Below are 13,792 nucleotides of genomic sequence, written 5' to 3' on the forward strand. Positions count from 1 at the left end.
ATGTGGCGGGCCACTTAAATAATGTTACAGACCACAAAACAACATTAAATTATGTGGAATTCCACATTAAAGATGTGGCGGGCCACTTAAATAATGTTACAGACCACAAAACAACATTAAATTATGTGGAATTCCACATTAAAGATGTGGCGGGCCACTTAAATAATGTTACAGACCACAAACCAACATTAAATTATGTGGAATTCCACATTAAAGATGTGGCGGGCCACTTAAATAATGTTACAGACCACAAAACAACATTAAATTATGTGGAATTCCCCATTAAAGATGTGGCGGGCCACTTAAATAATGTTACAGACCACAAAACAACATTAAATTATGTGGAATTCCACATTAAAGATGTGGCGGGCCACTTAAATAATGTTACAGACCACAAAACATTAAATTATGTGGAATTCCACATTAAAGATGTGGCGGGCCACTTAAATAATGTTACAGACCACAAAACAACATTACATTTTGTGGAATTCCACATTAAAGATGTGGCGGGCCACTTAAATAATGTTACAGACCACAAAACAACATTACATTTTGTGGAATTCCACATTAAAGATGTGGCGGGCCACTTAAATAATGTTACAGACCACAAAACAACATTAAATTATGTGGAATTCCACATTAAAGATGTGGCGGGCCACATAAAACGATGTGGCAGCTCATACAAAACGAGGCGGCAGACCACCTAAAACGACCTACGGGCCACTTTAAGGATCTGGCGGACCACATAAAATAATGTGGTGGGCCACATAAAACAATGTGGCAAAACACATATAGTAAAACAACGTAGCGGGCCACATTAAACGATGTGGTGGACCGAAAAAATGACATGGTGGTACCATAAAAGATGTGGCGGGCCACTTAAATAATGTTACAGACCACAAAACAACATTAAATTATGTGGAATTCCACATTAAAGATGTGGCGGGTGTTGCGTCGACCAGCTCTTCCTCCCAGGGAAACTAAATTACTGGTCAATCCCAAGTTCTTTCGATGACATATATGCTGAGTAAGAAGGACCATCAAGACGGAATTGGAATATTTTCAAGTTTTACTAAAGCTTTAGGAGGTCAACTTAACCAATACATTCATATCGGCTACTCTAGTTGATCTGGCATTCCAACGGAAAAGCCAACTCCTTTGCACACAAAGAAAACCCCCAGCTCTCCCCCTCGCAACACCGATAAGGAAAGAGTGGGTGTTGTATTTCACATTCCAAGGGTTAAGACACTAAACAGACAATCTGAAGACAAAGAGAGACTGGTAGAATATACCAAGGAAAAGTACTAGCTGCTCAAACATGGCTATGAATAGAGAAATAACTCTTAAACATATATGCATCCTCCACATGGGCCACATAGAACGGATGTGGCAGCTCATATAAAACGAGGCGGCAGACCACCTAAAATGACCGACTTTAAGGATCTGGCGGACCACATAAAATGATGTGCAGGCCACATTGAATAATGTAGGGGACCACATTAAGCGACGAAGCCCCCAGAACTTAAGTCTGACACCTGAGCGATAGACCTTGCCAACCTATATTTTATTGACAAAATCTAATGTAAGCGTTATTGGGCCATGGTGGTGTGGCAGTGGGCTCTAACTAGGCTACCTCGTCATTTGCATGCTGGCCAATGAGCTTGAGCGTGGCTGATCCTCTGCCTGACCACCTGTTGCCTCTTAGTCTTCCCTGCAGATGCATCCTCCAAGCATGCATGGGCAGAGCTGCGACGGACTACAGAGAACGACTCTAAATTTCTGTCGTTTGTTCAAACTGAGGATTAATTGTGTGCGAGATGTCGATGAGAACTCTTCCCATAGTTTTGCTGAGTCTGGGGGGCGAGATGCTTTACATACTGGACCAACGACTGGAAGCACAAAACACTTCCAGGGACAACTCAGAGAAAGGTAGCTTGATATTTTCTGTCCGTGTCCCAACATCTTACTAATCTTTTGTTTTCTTAGAAAAAGCCACAGGATTGTGGTCTGAACAAGACAGACACAGAGGTACAAATATCTGTTAATAATGAGAGAAAGACACAATGTATTCCTTTACAGCACAGGTGTCAAACTCGAAGCCGTACCGTTTTATTACTGAAAATAATGTGTGCTAATAGAGCAGGGGTCACCAACGCGGTGCGGTGCCCGCGGGCACCAGGTACCCCGTAAGGACCAGATGAGTAGCCTGCCGGCCTGTTCTAAAAATAGCTCAAATAGCAGCCTCTATTTTTTAAATTTTATTTATTTACTAGCAAGCTGGTCTCGCTTTGCCCGACATTTTTAATTCTAAGAGAGACAAAACTCAAATAGAATTTGAAAATCCAAGAAAATATTTTAAAGACTTGGTCTTCACTTGTTTAAATAAATTCATACATTTTTTTACTTTGCTTCTTATAACTTTCAGAAAGACAAATTTAGAGAAAAAATACGACCTTAAAAATGATTTTAGGATTTTTAAACACATACCTTTTTACCTTTTAAATTCCTTCCTCTTCTTTCCTGACAATTTAAATCAATGTTCAACTAAATTTATTTTTTTTATTGTAAAGAATAATAAATACATTTTAATTTAATTCTTCATTTTAGCTTCTGTTTTTTCGACGAAGAATATTTGGGAAATATTTCTTCAAACTTATTATGATTAAAATTCAAAAAAATTATTCTGGCAAATCTAGAAAATCTGTAGAATCAAATTTAAATCTTATTTCAAAGTCTTTTGAATTTCTTTTCAAATTTTTGTCCTTGAAAATCTAGAAGAAATAATGATTTGTCTTTGTTAGAAATATAGCTTGGTCCAATTTGTTATATATTCTAACAAAGTGCAGATTGGATTTTAACCTATTTAAAACATGTCATCAAAATTCTAAAATTAATCTTAATCAGGAAAAATTACTATAAATTATTTTATGAATTTTTTCAAAAAGATTCGAATTAGCTAGTTTTTCTCTTCTTTTTTTCGGTTGAATTTTGAATTTTAAAGAGTTGAAATTGAAGATAAACTATGTTTCAAAATTTAATTGTCATTTTTTTTCGTGTTTTCTCCTCTTTTAAACCAATCAATTAAGTGTAAATATCATTAATTATTAATAATAACATAGAGTTAAAGGTAAATTGAGCAAATTGTATCAAACTGGTAGCCCTTCGCATTAATCAGTACCCAAGAAGTAGCTCTTGGTTTCAAAAATGTTGGTGAACCCTGTAATAGAGCATTTCATCTATCTTGCTAAATGTATTTGTTCTTTCGATTTTGACAGAAAAATTGTATTTAAACTGTAATGTTATCCGATCACGCAACAAACATTATTCATATACACTATATTGCCAAAAGTATTTGGCCACCATTCCAAATGATGAGAATCAGGTGTCCTCATCACTTGGCCCGGTGTATAAAATCAAGCACTTAGGCATGGAGACTGTTTCTACAAACATTTGTGAAAGAATGGGCCGCTTTCAGTGATTTCCAGCGTGGAACTGTCATAGGATGCCACCTGTGCAACAAATCCTGTCGTGAAATTTCCTTGCTCCTAAATATTCCAAAGTCAACTTTATTATAACAAAAGTGAAGAGTTTGGGAACAACAGCAACTCAGCCACCAAGTGGTAGGCCACGTAAACTGACAGAGAGGGGTCAGCATAGTGCAAAGACTTTCTGCACAGTCAGTTGCTACAAAGCTCCAAACTTCATGTGACCTTCCAATTAGCCCACGTACAGTACGCAGAGAGCTTCATGGAATGGGTTTCCATGGCCGAGCAGCTGCATCTAAGCCATACATCACCAAGTCCAATGCAAAGCGTGGGATGCAGTGGTGTAAAGCAGTGGTCCCCAACCACCGGGCCGCGGCCCGGTACCGGTCCGTGGATCGATTGGTACCGGGCCGCACAAGAAATTAAAAAAATAATAATAATAATATTTTTTATTTTTTTATTAAATCAACATAAAAAACACAAGATACACTTACAATTAGTGCACCAACCCAAAAAACCTTCCTCCCCCAAAAGGGTTTCATTCTGTTATTAATATTCTGGTTCCTACATTATATATCAATGTAGATCAATACAGTCTGCAGGGATACAGTCCGTAAGCACACATGATGGTATTTTTTTATGACCAAAAAAAAATAAAAATTAATAAATTTAAAAAAAGGGGAAATAACTGAAAACATGTTCTAGTTTCTTCAAAATAGCCACCCTGTGCTCTGATTACTGCTTTGCACACTCTTGGCATTCTCTCAATGAGCTTCAAGAGGTAGTCACCTGAATTGGTTTTCACTTCACAGGTGTGCTTGAAGCTCATGGAGAGAATGTCAAGAGTGTGCAAAGCAGTAATCAGAACAAAAGGATGGCTATTTTGAAGAAACTAGAATATAAAACATGTTTTCAGTTATTTCAATTTTTTTGTTAAGTACATAACTCCACATGTGTTCATTCATAGTTTTGATGCCTTCAGTGACAATATACAACGTAAATAGTCATTCTCTCCATGAGCTTCAAGCACACCTGTGAAGTGAAAACCATTTCAGGTGACTACCTCTTGAAGCTCATTGAGAGAATGCCAAGAGTGTGCAAAGCAGTAATCAGCGCAAAGGGTGGCTATTTTGAAGAAACTAAAATACAAAACATGTTTTCAGTTATTTCACCTTTTTTTGTTAAGTACATAACTCCACATGTGTTCATTCATAGTTTTGCCTTCAGTGACAATCTACAATGTAAATAGTGATGAAAATAAAGAAAACGCATTAAAATGAGGTGTGTCCAAACTTTTGGCCTGTACTGTATGTATGTGTTAATTGTACATGTATTTATTTGTGTATTGTAAATTAGGACAGACTGGTGTATTTGCTTAAAAGTCACAATGTTTTGTTTTATTTTGAAATGATTTTCGGTTTTGCTGGATTTTTTTTTTCTTGAACCCCAGAAAGAATAGCTGCAAATACCTGATCATTTTAAAGACTTGTGATTTCAAAGCAAGTTACCCATCAATTTGTACACAAAACTATATAATAATGAAATGCATAGGCAATTGTGTCACAATATCATGAGGCGATTAAGAAATGAATATTAACTTATAGAACAAACACCTGCAACGCGGCCCTCAATGGAAACGGGTTTGACACCCCTGCTCTCAAGGAAACATTTGCATAATTCTTACGCACATAATAAGCTGTAATGACACGGCGCCTATATTGACAGTGATGAACGACATCGTGGGGACCATGTTCAGCAAAGCCTTCATGGACGAGCTTCTGAAGCCCCAGCCGATGTATTCTCACAGGACCATGAAGGTCGTCCTAACCCGTTTGGCGCACGTCTCCATCATGAGGCTCAACCCCGTCAGTATGGAGAAGGTAACAACTGGAAACACCACAAGCATAATAATAAATATCAGTGTTTCCCTCACATTCAATTATTTGTGGCCGGGAACAAAGAAATCACATTTTATTAGCTTGTAAGCACCTGGTCCGCCAGAGAATAAGATCAGTGTTGCCAACTTAGCGACTTTGAGGCCATTTTTAGAGAGTATTCCGACCCCTCAAGCTAGTAGGCGTCTAACAATTAATGTATTTGGATTTTTCAGTACAAAGACTTTGGTTCTGTACCAAATTCCCACACCACTAGGCCACCTACTCAGTGGCCTAGTGGTTAGAGCAGGGGTCACCAACCTTTTTGAAACCAAGAGCTACTTCTTGGGTACTGATTAATGCGAAGGGCTACCAGTTTGATACACTTAAATAAATTGCCAGAAATAGCCAATTTGCTCAATTTACCTTTAACTCTATGTTATTATTAATAATTAATGATATTTACACTTAATTGAACGGTTTAAAAGAGGAGAAAACACAAAAAAAATGACAATTAAATTTTGAAACATAGTTTATCTTCAATTTCGACTCTTTAAAATTCAAAATTCAACCGAAAAAAAGAAGAGAAAAACTAGCTAATTTGAATATTTTTGAAAAAATTAAAAAAAGAATTTATGGAACATCATTAGTAATTTTTCCTGATTAAGATTCATTTTAGAATTTTGATGACATGTTTTAAATGGTTAAAATTCGATCTGCACTTTGTTAGAATATATAACAAATTGGACCAAGCTATATTTCTAACAAAGACAAATAATTATTTCTTCTATATTTTCCAGAACAAAAATTTTAAAGGAATTCGAAAGACTTTGAAATAAGATATAAATTAGATTCTACAGATTTTCTAGATTTGCCAGAGTAATTTTTTTGAATTTTAATCATAATAAGTTTGAAGAAATATTTCACAAATATTCTTCGTCGAAAAAACAGAAGCTAAAATGAAGAATTAAATTAAAATGTATTTATTATTCTTTACAATAAAAAAAATAAATTTACTTGAACATTGATTTAAATTGTCGGGAAAGAAGAGGAAGGAATTTAAAAGGTAAAAAGGTATATGTGTTTAAAAATCCTAAAATAATTTTTAAGGTTGTATTTTTTCTCTAAAATTGTCTTTTTGAAAGTTAGTATTAAAAATGTCGGGCAAAGCGAGACCAGCTTGCTAGTAAATAAATACAATTTAAAAAATAGAGGCAGCTCACTGGTAAGTGCTGCTATTTGAGCTATTTTTAGAACAGGCCAGCGGGCTACTCATCTGGTCCTTACGGGCTACCCGCGGGCACCACGTTGGTGACCCCTGGGTTAGAGTGTCCGCCCTGAGATCGATAGGTCGTGAGTTCAAACCCCGGCTGAGTCATACCAAAGACTATAAAAATGGGACCCATTACCTCCCTGCTTGGCACTCAGCATCAAGGGTTGGAATTGGGGGTTAAATCACCAAAAATGATTCCCGGCCGCAGCCACCGCTGCTGCTCACTGCTCCCCTCACCTCCCAGGGGGTGATCAAGGGTGAGGTCATTAATTTCGCCACACCTAGTGTGTGTGTGACAATCATTGGTACTTTAGAAAGGCTTAGTGGCCACATGCGTGGACAGCACCTTTTAGCTCTTATTTCCAAAATTGTGTACACTACTGAATTGGGGTCTTATGGCCGCTTATGTGGACACTTATACTGCCATCTGGTGGTGTCAGAAGTGTATAACATACAATGGAATTTGGAAAAAAAAAGTGTAAAAATAAGAATTAGCATGTCACTAAACATGAAGTACACATTTGTGTACTTATGGACTAAGTACATCATATCAAGATGATTCTTAGTTTTTATACTAATCAGGGTCCAATAAGCCCAAATAGCAAAGAGAAATAAAAAAAACATGTAAACAAACAGCTTGGGCCTTAAGAGGTTTTAATCTGATTTACCAAAAAAAAAAAAATCAGCCCTACTTTAAATATTGCAAATGCGTCACGGCCAATTATGCACATCAGACCTTGTGTTGATCAGGTTTATTCCTAAAATTGGAGCACATCTTATTTCACCACCATGGTTACCACCAGTCACCGGTAAATGCAATCTTATGTTGTTTTTTTTGTTTTTTTAATACTCAATTAGCTGTACGAGCTGATGATCATGGCCTTCAAGTATCAAGTCTTCCTGTGCCCACGCCCTAAAGACCTGCTGCTCATCACATACAACCACATCGACGCCATCAGGGAGTTTGTAAAAGGCACCCCTGCGGTCGTAAACAATGTGGACGAGACACACAGGAGGATTATTGAGGTATGATTTAGCACTGCCCAGAATAACTAAAATGACTTCACTTTTGACCTATTTTCCTTCTCTATGAAGATCTACTCCGCTATGACAGCAGGAGAATTCCAGCTTCTTCGACAAACGCTCCTCACATTCTTGCAGGACACGCATGTTCGAGTGAGTTTTTCATTGATTGATTGAGACTTTTAATAGTAGATTGCACAGTACAGTACATATTCCGTACAATTGAACACTAAATGGTAACACCCGAGTAAGTTTTTGAACATGTTTAAGTCGGGGTCCACGTTAATCAATTCATGGTAGTGCCCCGCTATCAACAGTCATCCCACAACTGTTTTATTATTACTGCTCTGTGTTCCTTTACTCAGGTGGCCATGTTCCTTAAAAATCTCATCCAGAATCCCAACGGTCGTTTTGCACTGTCAGCATCAGGCCCAATGCCTCATGGGGTAGACCTTCCTGGAACCATCAGGCGAGTGACTGACGTTTAGTTCAATATTGAATTTGCCAGTAATAATTTGGGTGAGGAACATCACAGTTAGTCCTTTGTTTATTGCTGTTAAATGGTGAATTTCTGCAAAGCAGTATTTATAAATGGAATATTTTTATAGTTGGGAGCCTAAAAAACTGTTAACAACTATACATACAGGCCAAAAGTTTGGACACACCTTCTCATTCAATGCGTTTTCTTCATTTTCATGACTATTTACATTGTAGATTGTCACTGAAGGCATCAAAACTATGAATGAACACATGTGGAGTTATGTACTTAACAAAAAAAGGTGAAATAACTGAAAACATGTTTTATATTCTAGTTTCTTCAAAATAGCCACCCTTTGCTCTGATTACTGCTTTGCACACTTTTGGCATTCTCTCGATGAGCTTCAAGCACACCTGTGAAGTGAAAACCATTTCAGGTGACTACCTCTTGAAGCTCATGGAGAGAATGCCAAGAGTGTGCAAAGCAGTAATCATAGCAAAGGGTGGCTATTTTGAAGAAACGACAAAACCAGTGAAGTTGGCACGTTGTGTAAATGGTAAATAAAAACAGAATACAATGATTTGCTAATCCTTTTCAACTTATATTCAATGGAATAGACTGCAAAGACAAGATACTTAACGTTCAAATTAGAAAACGTTGTTATTTTTGATACTTTGCAGTCTATTCGATTGAATATAAGTTGAAAAGGATTTGCAAATCCTTGTATTTTGTTTTTATTTACCATTTACACAACATGCCAACTTCACTGGTTTTGAATTTTGTAGTTTCTTCAAAATAGCCACCCTTTGCTCTGATTACTGCTTTGCACACTCTTGGCATTCTCTCAATGAGCTTCAAGAGGTAGTCGCCTAAAATTGTTTTCACTTCACAGATGTGCTTGAAGCTCATGGAGAGAATGCCAAGAGTGTGCGAAGCAGTAATCAGAGCAAAGGGTGGCTATTTTGAAGAAACTAGAATATAAAACATGTTTTCAGTTATTTCACCTTTTTTTGTTAAGTACATAACTCCACATGTGTTCATTCATAGTTTTGATGCCTTCAGTGACAATCTACAATGTAAATATTCAATGTGTTTTCTTTATTTTCATGACTGAGAAGGTGTGTCCAAACTCTTGGCCTGTACTGTATATATTTTATCATTATTAGAGCTATATAGAGATGAAAAACCACCATATAGGTTCTACGTTTACACTGCAGGGTCGGATGTCCAATTCTGATTTTTTTTGTCAAATCGAATCTTTTTAGTGGCTGTTCACATTACAAAAAAAATTATTTTCTTTTTTTGTCCTGTCCAGCTACTCAGGCAAATCATAATATTGATGCCCTCATTTGTTGTACAGATTTACTTTACTAAAGAAATATGTGTGCGATACATCTCTTGTTGCTTTATTTGTATTTGACTCTATATCAGATTCATATCGATATGGGCCAACACTCAAGGCTCCGATATCAGTATTGGAAATGGAAAAAGTCGGGACACCCCTAATTTTTGACAACTAATCAAATAGTTTTAGATTTCCATTCAACCGTCATCACCTTCCTGTTTCTGCAGAATATTTGACACTAAGGGACGAAAAGTGCGACAGAGACACTTCCCTTCAGGAGGAAGTTACAGCGTCCCCAATAAAGAAGGATCGTTTGGCCTGCATGGAGACCGAGTCCTCAGACTGGGCATGAACATGTACTATATTTCATGTCATCAAGACATTAAAACAACGTTGAGAACTTGTTGAATTAGGTCCTGGAGTCGAGCAACTCAAACATAACGTTGGAACAACATGCTTTTTGACAACGTTTAATCAATGTTGGGTTCTGATGATGAGTTGACCATTGAATTTTGGTCATTTCCCAACCAAAAACATGGATCCAACGTTAGACATCTATGTTGTCTCAGTTTACAAATACAACTATTTTCCAACGTTGTTTAGAAGTCATTTTTTAAAAACATGTATGTAGGGTTGTATGGTATACCGGTACTAGTATAGTATCCCGGTACTAATGAATCCAAAACGGTACTATACTCTGCTTGAAAAGTACCGGTTCGCCATGTTTTTTTTTTAACGGGCGCGTCGTCGTCACGTCATGACATTGCTGGTTTTACAAGCAGAGGAGCATGTTCGGCAGTGCACAATCACAAAGTACTTACAAGCAGACACTGTGTAGACAGAAAAGGGAGAAAGGACGCATTTTGGCTTAAAAACTGACGATAAAGGTGAAGTTATAACACTGAAACGCCCTCAGGAAGAGGTGCTTTAAAACATGGCTAGCTAGTTAGCGGATAATGTTCGTTCGCAATCGGCAGTGTTTTAGCTACTTCTAAATCACTAATCCTCGCCTCCATGGCGACAATAAAGTAAGTTTCTTACAAGTATCATCCCTGCAGGACGAGGAATAGCTAAACATGCTTCACTACACACCGTAGGAGGATACAATAGCTCACCACCGTCACAATGTAAACAAACGCCATGGGTGGATCTACACCTGACATCCACTGTAATGATACCAAGTACAGGAGCGTATCTCGTCGATACTACTATGATTACACAAATATTTTTTATCGTCACAAAATATATATATATTTTTTTTAATTCATATTATGTTTATAAACTCAGGAAATACGTCCCTGGACATATGAGGACTTAAATTATGACCAATGTATGATCCTGTAACTACTTGGTATCGGATCGATACCTAAATTTGTTGTATCATCCAAAACTAATGTAAAGCATCCAAACAACAGAAGAATAATTGATTATTACATTTTAATAGAAGTGTAGATAGAACATGTTAACAGAAAATAAGCAGATATTAACAGCAAATGAACAAGTAAATTAATAATCCATTGTTACAGTTTATCCTTAATAATTTTGACAAAATAATAGACTGAGAAATGACACAATATGTTACTGCATATGTCAGCAGACTAAATTAGGAGCCTTTGCTTACTTACTACTAAAAGACAAGTTGTCTAGTATGTTCACTATTTTATTTAAGGACTAAATTGCAATAAGAAACATGTTTAATGTACCCTAAGAGTTTTTGTTAAAATAAAGCCAATAATGCCATTTTTTTGTGGTCCCCTTTATTTAAAAAAGTATGGAAAAGTATCGAAATACATTTTGGTACCGGAGACAACCCTACATGTATGTATAATCAACGTTGTATCAATGTATTGTGCCGGCTGGGCTTCTAATGCATATTATATGGCTAATCCTCTTACTTTGCTGTGTTTATTTGCTACCCTTCAAAAGGTACACTGTGAACCTGGCAGAGGAACCATCCAAGTCTCCCTCAGTGAACGTAATTATTATCCAACATAACACGGTATCGACGCCACGTCACATTATTCTTTCTCCTTCTTCAGACAGACAACTTAACTCCGAACCTGCTGGCGAAAGAGGAGCTCAATCTGCTGGCCCGTCTGATGGGCAACGTTGAGATTGAGAATGTGTCCGCTGGTGAAAGTGGCTTTCAGATCAACCTGTTTGGCGCGAGGCAAGAGGATGAGACGTCAGTGTTTATTTCTGCATCTGACTGATCTGATTTGTGTTATGTTAAATCCTCATGCGATGTGCTTGATCCATAGAGGAGCTGCGGGTGGAGCTGAGGACTCACCAGGAGTGATAAGTATCCAAGCATTGCAGGTAAACTCAATATTTGTTACGAACCTATTTGGAGATTTGTCATATTTTTTCATTTTCTTTTTTTTTTTTAGGATGAATATTCCGCAACTCAACTGTCTCAAATAGCCAGACTTTTTGCAGAACAAGAGGCTACCACTGAAAACGTGAACAGCAGCAAAGGAGACAACTTGCTCGCCATGATGGACGAACTCTGACCTTTGTGTTTAGTTTCAGTTAGTCACTGTGACATGTTACTGCTTCAGCTTAATGGGGCCCCATTATGCAAAACCTACTTTTCCTACCTCCTGTTACCTGCTGTCCTGTATTTGGGATCTGCATAAGTCCCGAAAATTGTATATTATTCCTTATAGATATCCTTCATACTTCCAGTAAACGAGCCATTTAGAATTTGCCCCATTAGTGCATTTTTGTCATTAGCGGATTATCAATATACGGTAGAGATTTACCCAAAGTGCTTTGCGCGAGTCCGCCATTGTAGTCAGACGCTGAAGTCAATCAGCTCCTTTTTGGCAATCTTGTTGTGGGGCAGACTGGCTCGCACATGCACATGCATCATCCGCTCTTGCCATTTCTAATACAAAGTAGCGTAAATACTTCGAACTTGTTAGTAGACTCCATATGGAGGAGCTAAAAACTACAACAAAGATGGCGGGAGAAGACAGATGAAGTGGAGCCACGCACTAAACAGCGCATCCTGAAGAGATGGTTTAGGAACCGGCTAGAAAATGGTCTGTAAAACATAAGCTATGCAATATTTCTCACTATCACATTTTATGTAGCGCACAAGGAAGTGTTTTGAATGTAGGAAAGTAATCACAATATGACCCCTTTGATGGCTAAATTGGCTACTAAGTTATAGTACCACATTCTTCACATAAAACGGTACTCTGTTGTTGACTTTTGGACGAAACATATTCAGTTTTATGCCCAGTTTACAGGTGTCATAACTATTTGATTGTTAACATACTAAATATATTGTAGTCTTCATTTTATTTGGTGACAGTGTTAATTCACAAAAATACAATACTTTTACTGTATTTTCTAGGGCTGTGAATCTTTGGGTGTCCCACGATTCGATTCACTATCGATTCTTGGGTCACGATTCGATTCTAAATCGATTTTTTTTTCTTCGATTCAACGCGATTCTCGATTCAAAAACGATATTTTCCCAATTCAAAACGATTCTCTATTCATTCAATACATAAGATTTCAGCAGGATCTACCCCAGTCTGCTGACATGCAAGCAGAGTAGATTTTTGTAAAAAGCTTTTATAATTGTAAAGGACAATGTTTTATCAACTGATTGCAATAATGTAAATTTGTTTTAACTATTAAATGAACCAAAAATATGACTTATTTTATCTTTGTGAAAATATTGGACACAGTGTATTGTCAAGCTTATGAGATGCGATGCAAGTGTAAGCCACTGTGACACTATTGTTATTTTTTTTAATTTTGATAATGTCAATGAGGGATTTTTAATCACTGCTATGTTGAAATTGTAACTAATATTGATACTGCTGTTGATAATATTTATTTTTGTTTCACTACTTTTGGTTTGTTCTGTGTCGTGTTTGTGTCTCCTCTCAATTGCTCTGTTTATTGCAGTTCTGAGTGTTGCTGGGTCTGGTTGGAATTGGATTGCATTGTTATATTATTGCTGTGTATTGTTATGTTGGATTGATTGATCAAAAAATAAAAAATAATAAAAATAAAATTAAAAAAAATTGGGAAAAAAATCAATAAAAAAAATAAATAGATTTTTTAAAAATGAGAATCGATTCTGAATCGCACAACGTGAGAATCGCGATTCGAATTCGAATCGATTTTTTCCCACACCCCTAGTATTTACCATATGTTATCAGGTTTTTAAAATGCAAAAGAAATGTATCATTTTTTTGTTTTAATAAAAAAGAAATAATGGTTCATTATAATTCATTTTGAATGAAGGACATCAAATGTATTATTTATCAAAACATGTTTTGTTTATTTCCG

The 13,792-nt window shown here is 36.8% G+C and overlaps 1 protein-coding gene across 1 annotated transcript; it reads left to right on the top strand.

The window, feature by feature from the left end:
- Positions 1-1,756: 1,756 nt before the first annotated feature.
- oscp1a (organic solute carrier partner 1a) lies at positions 1,757-13,077 on the top strand. Its single transcript, XM_062028851.1, has 11 exons — positions 1,757-1,929; positions 1,987-2,028; positions 5,211-5,365; positions 7,491-7,658; positions 7,728-7,808; positions 8,021-8,124; positions 9,706-9,834; positions 11,405-11,453; positions 11,518-11,663; positions 11,740-11,797; positions 11,869-13,077. Exons 1-11 carry the CDS (start codon positions 1,818-1,820, stop codon positions 11,989-11,991), a joined length of 1,167 nt encoding a protein of 388 aa, XP_061884835.1. The 5' UTR covers positions 1,757-1,817; the 3' UTR covers positions 11,992-13,077.
- Positions 13,078-13,792: the final 715 nt, after the last annotated feature.

Source organism: Entelurus aequoreus, linkage group LG20, assembly GCF_033978785.1.
Source record: "Entelurus aequoreus isolate RoL-2023_Sb linkage group LG20, RoL_Eaeq_v1.1, whole genome shotgun sequence".
Lineage (NCBI taxonomy): Eukaryota > Metazoa > Chordata > Actinopteri > Syngnathiformes > Syngnathidae > Entelurus > Entelurus aequoreus.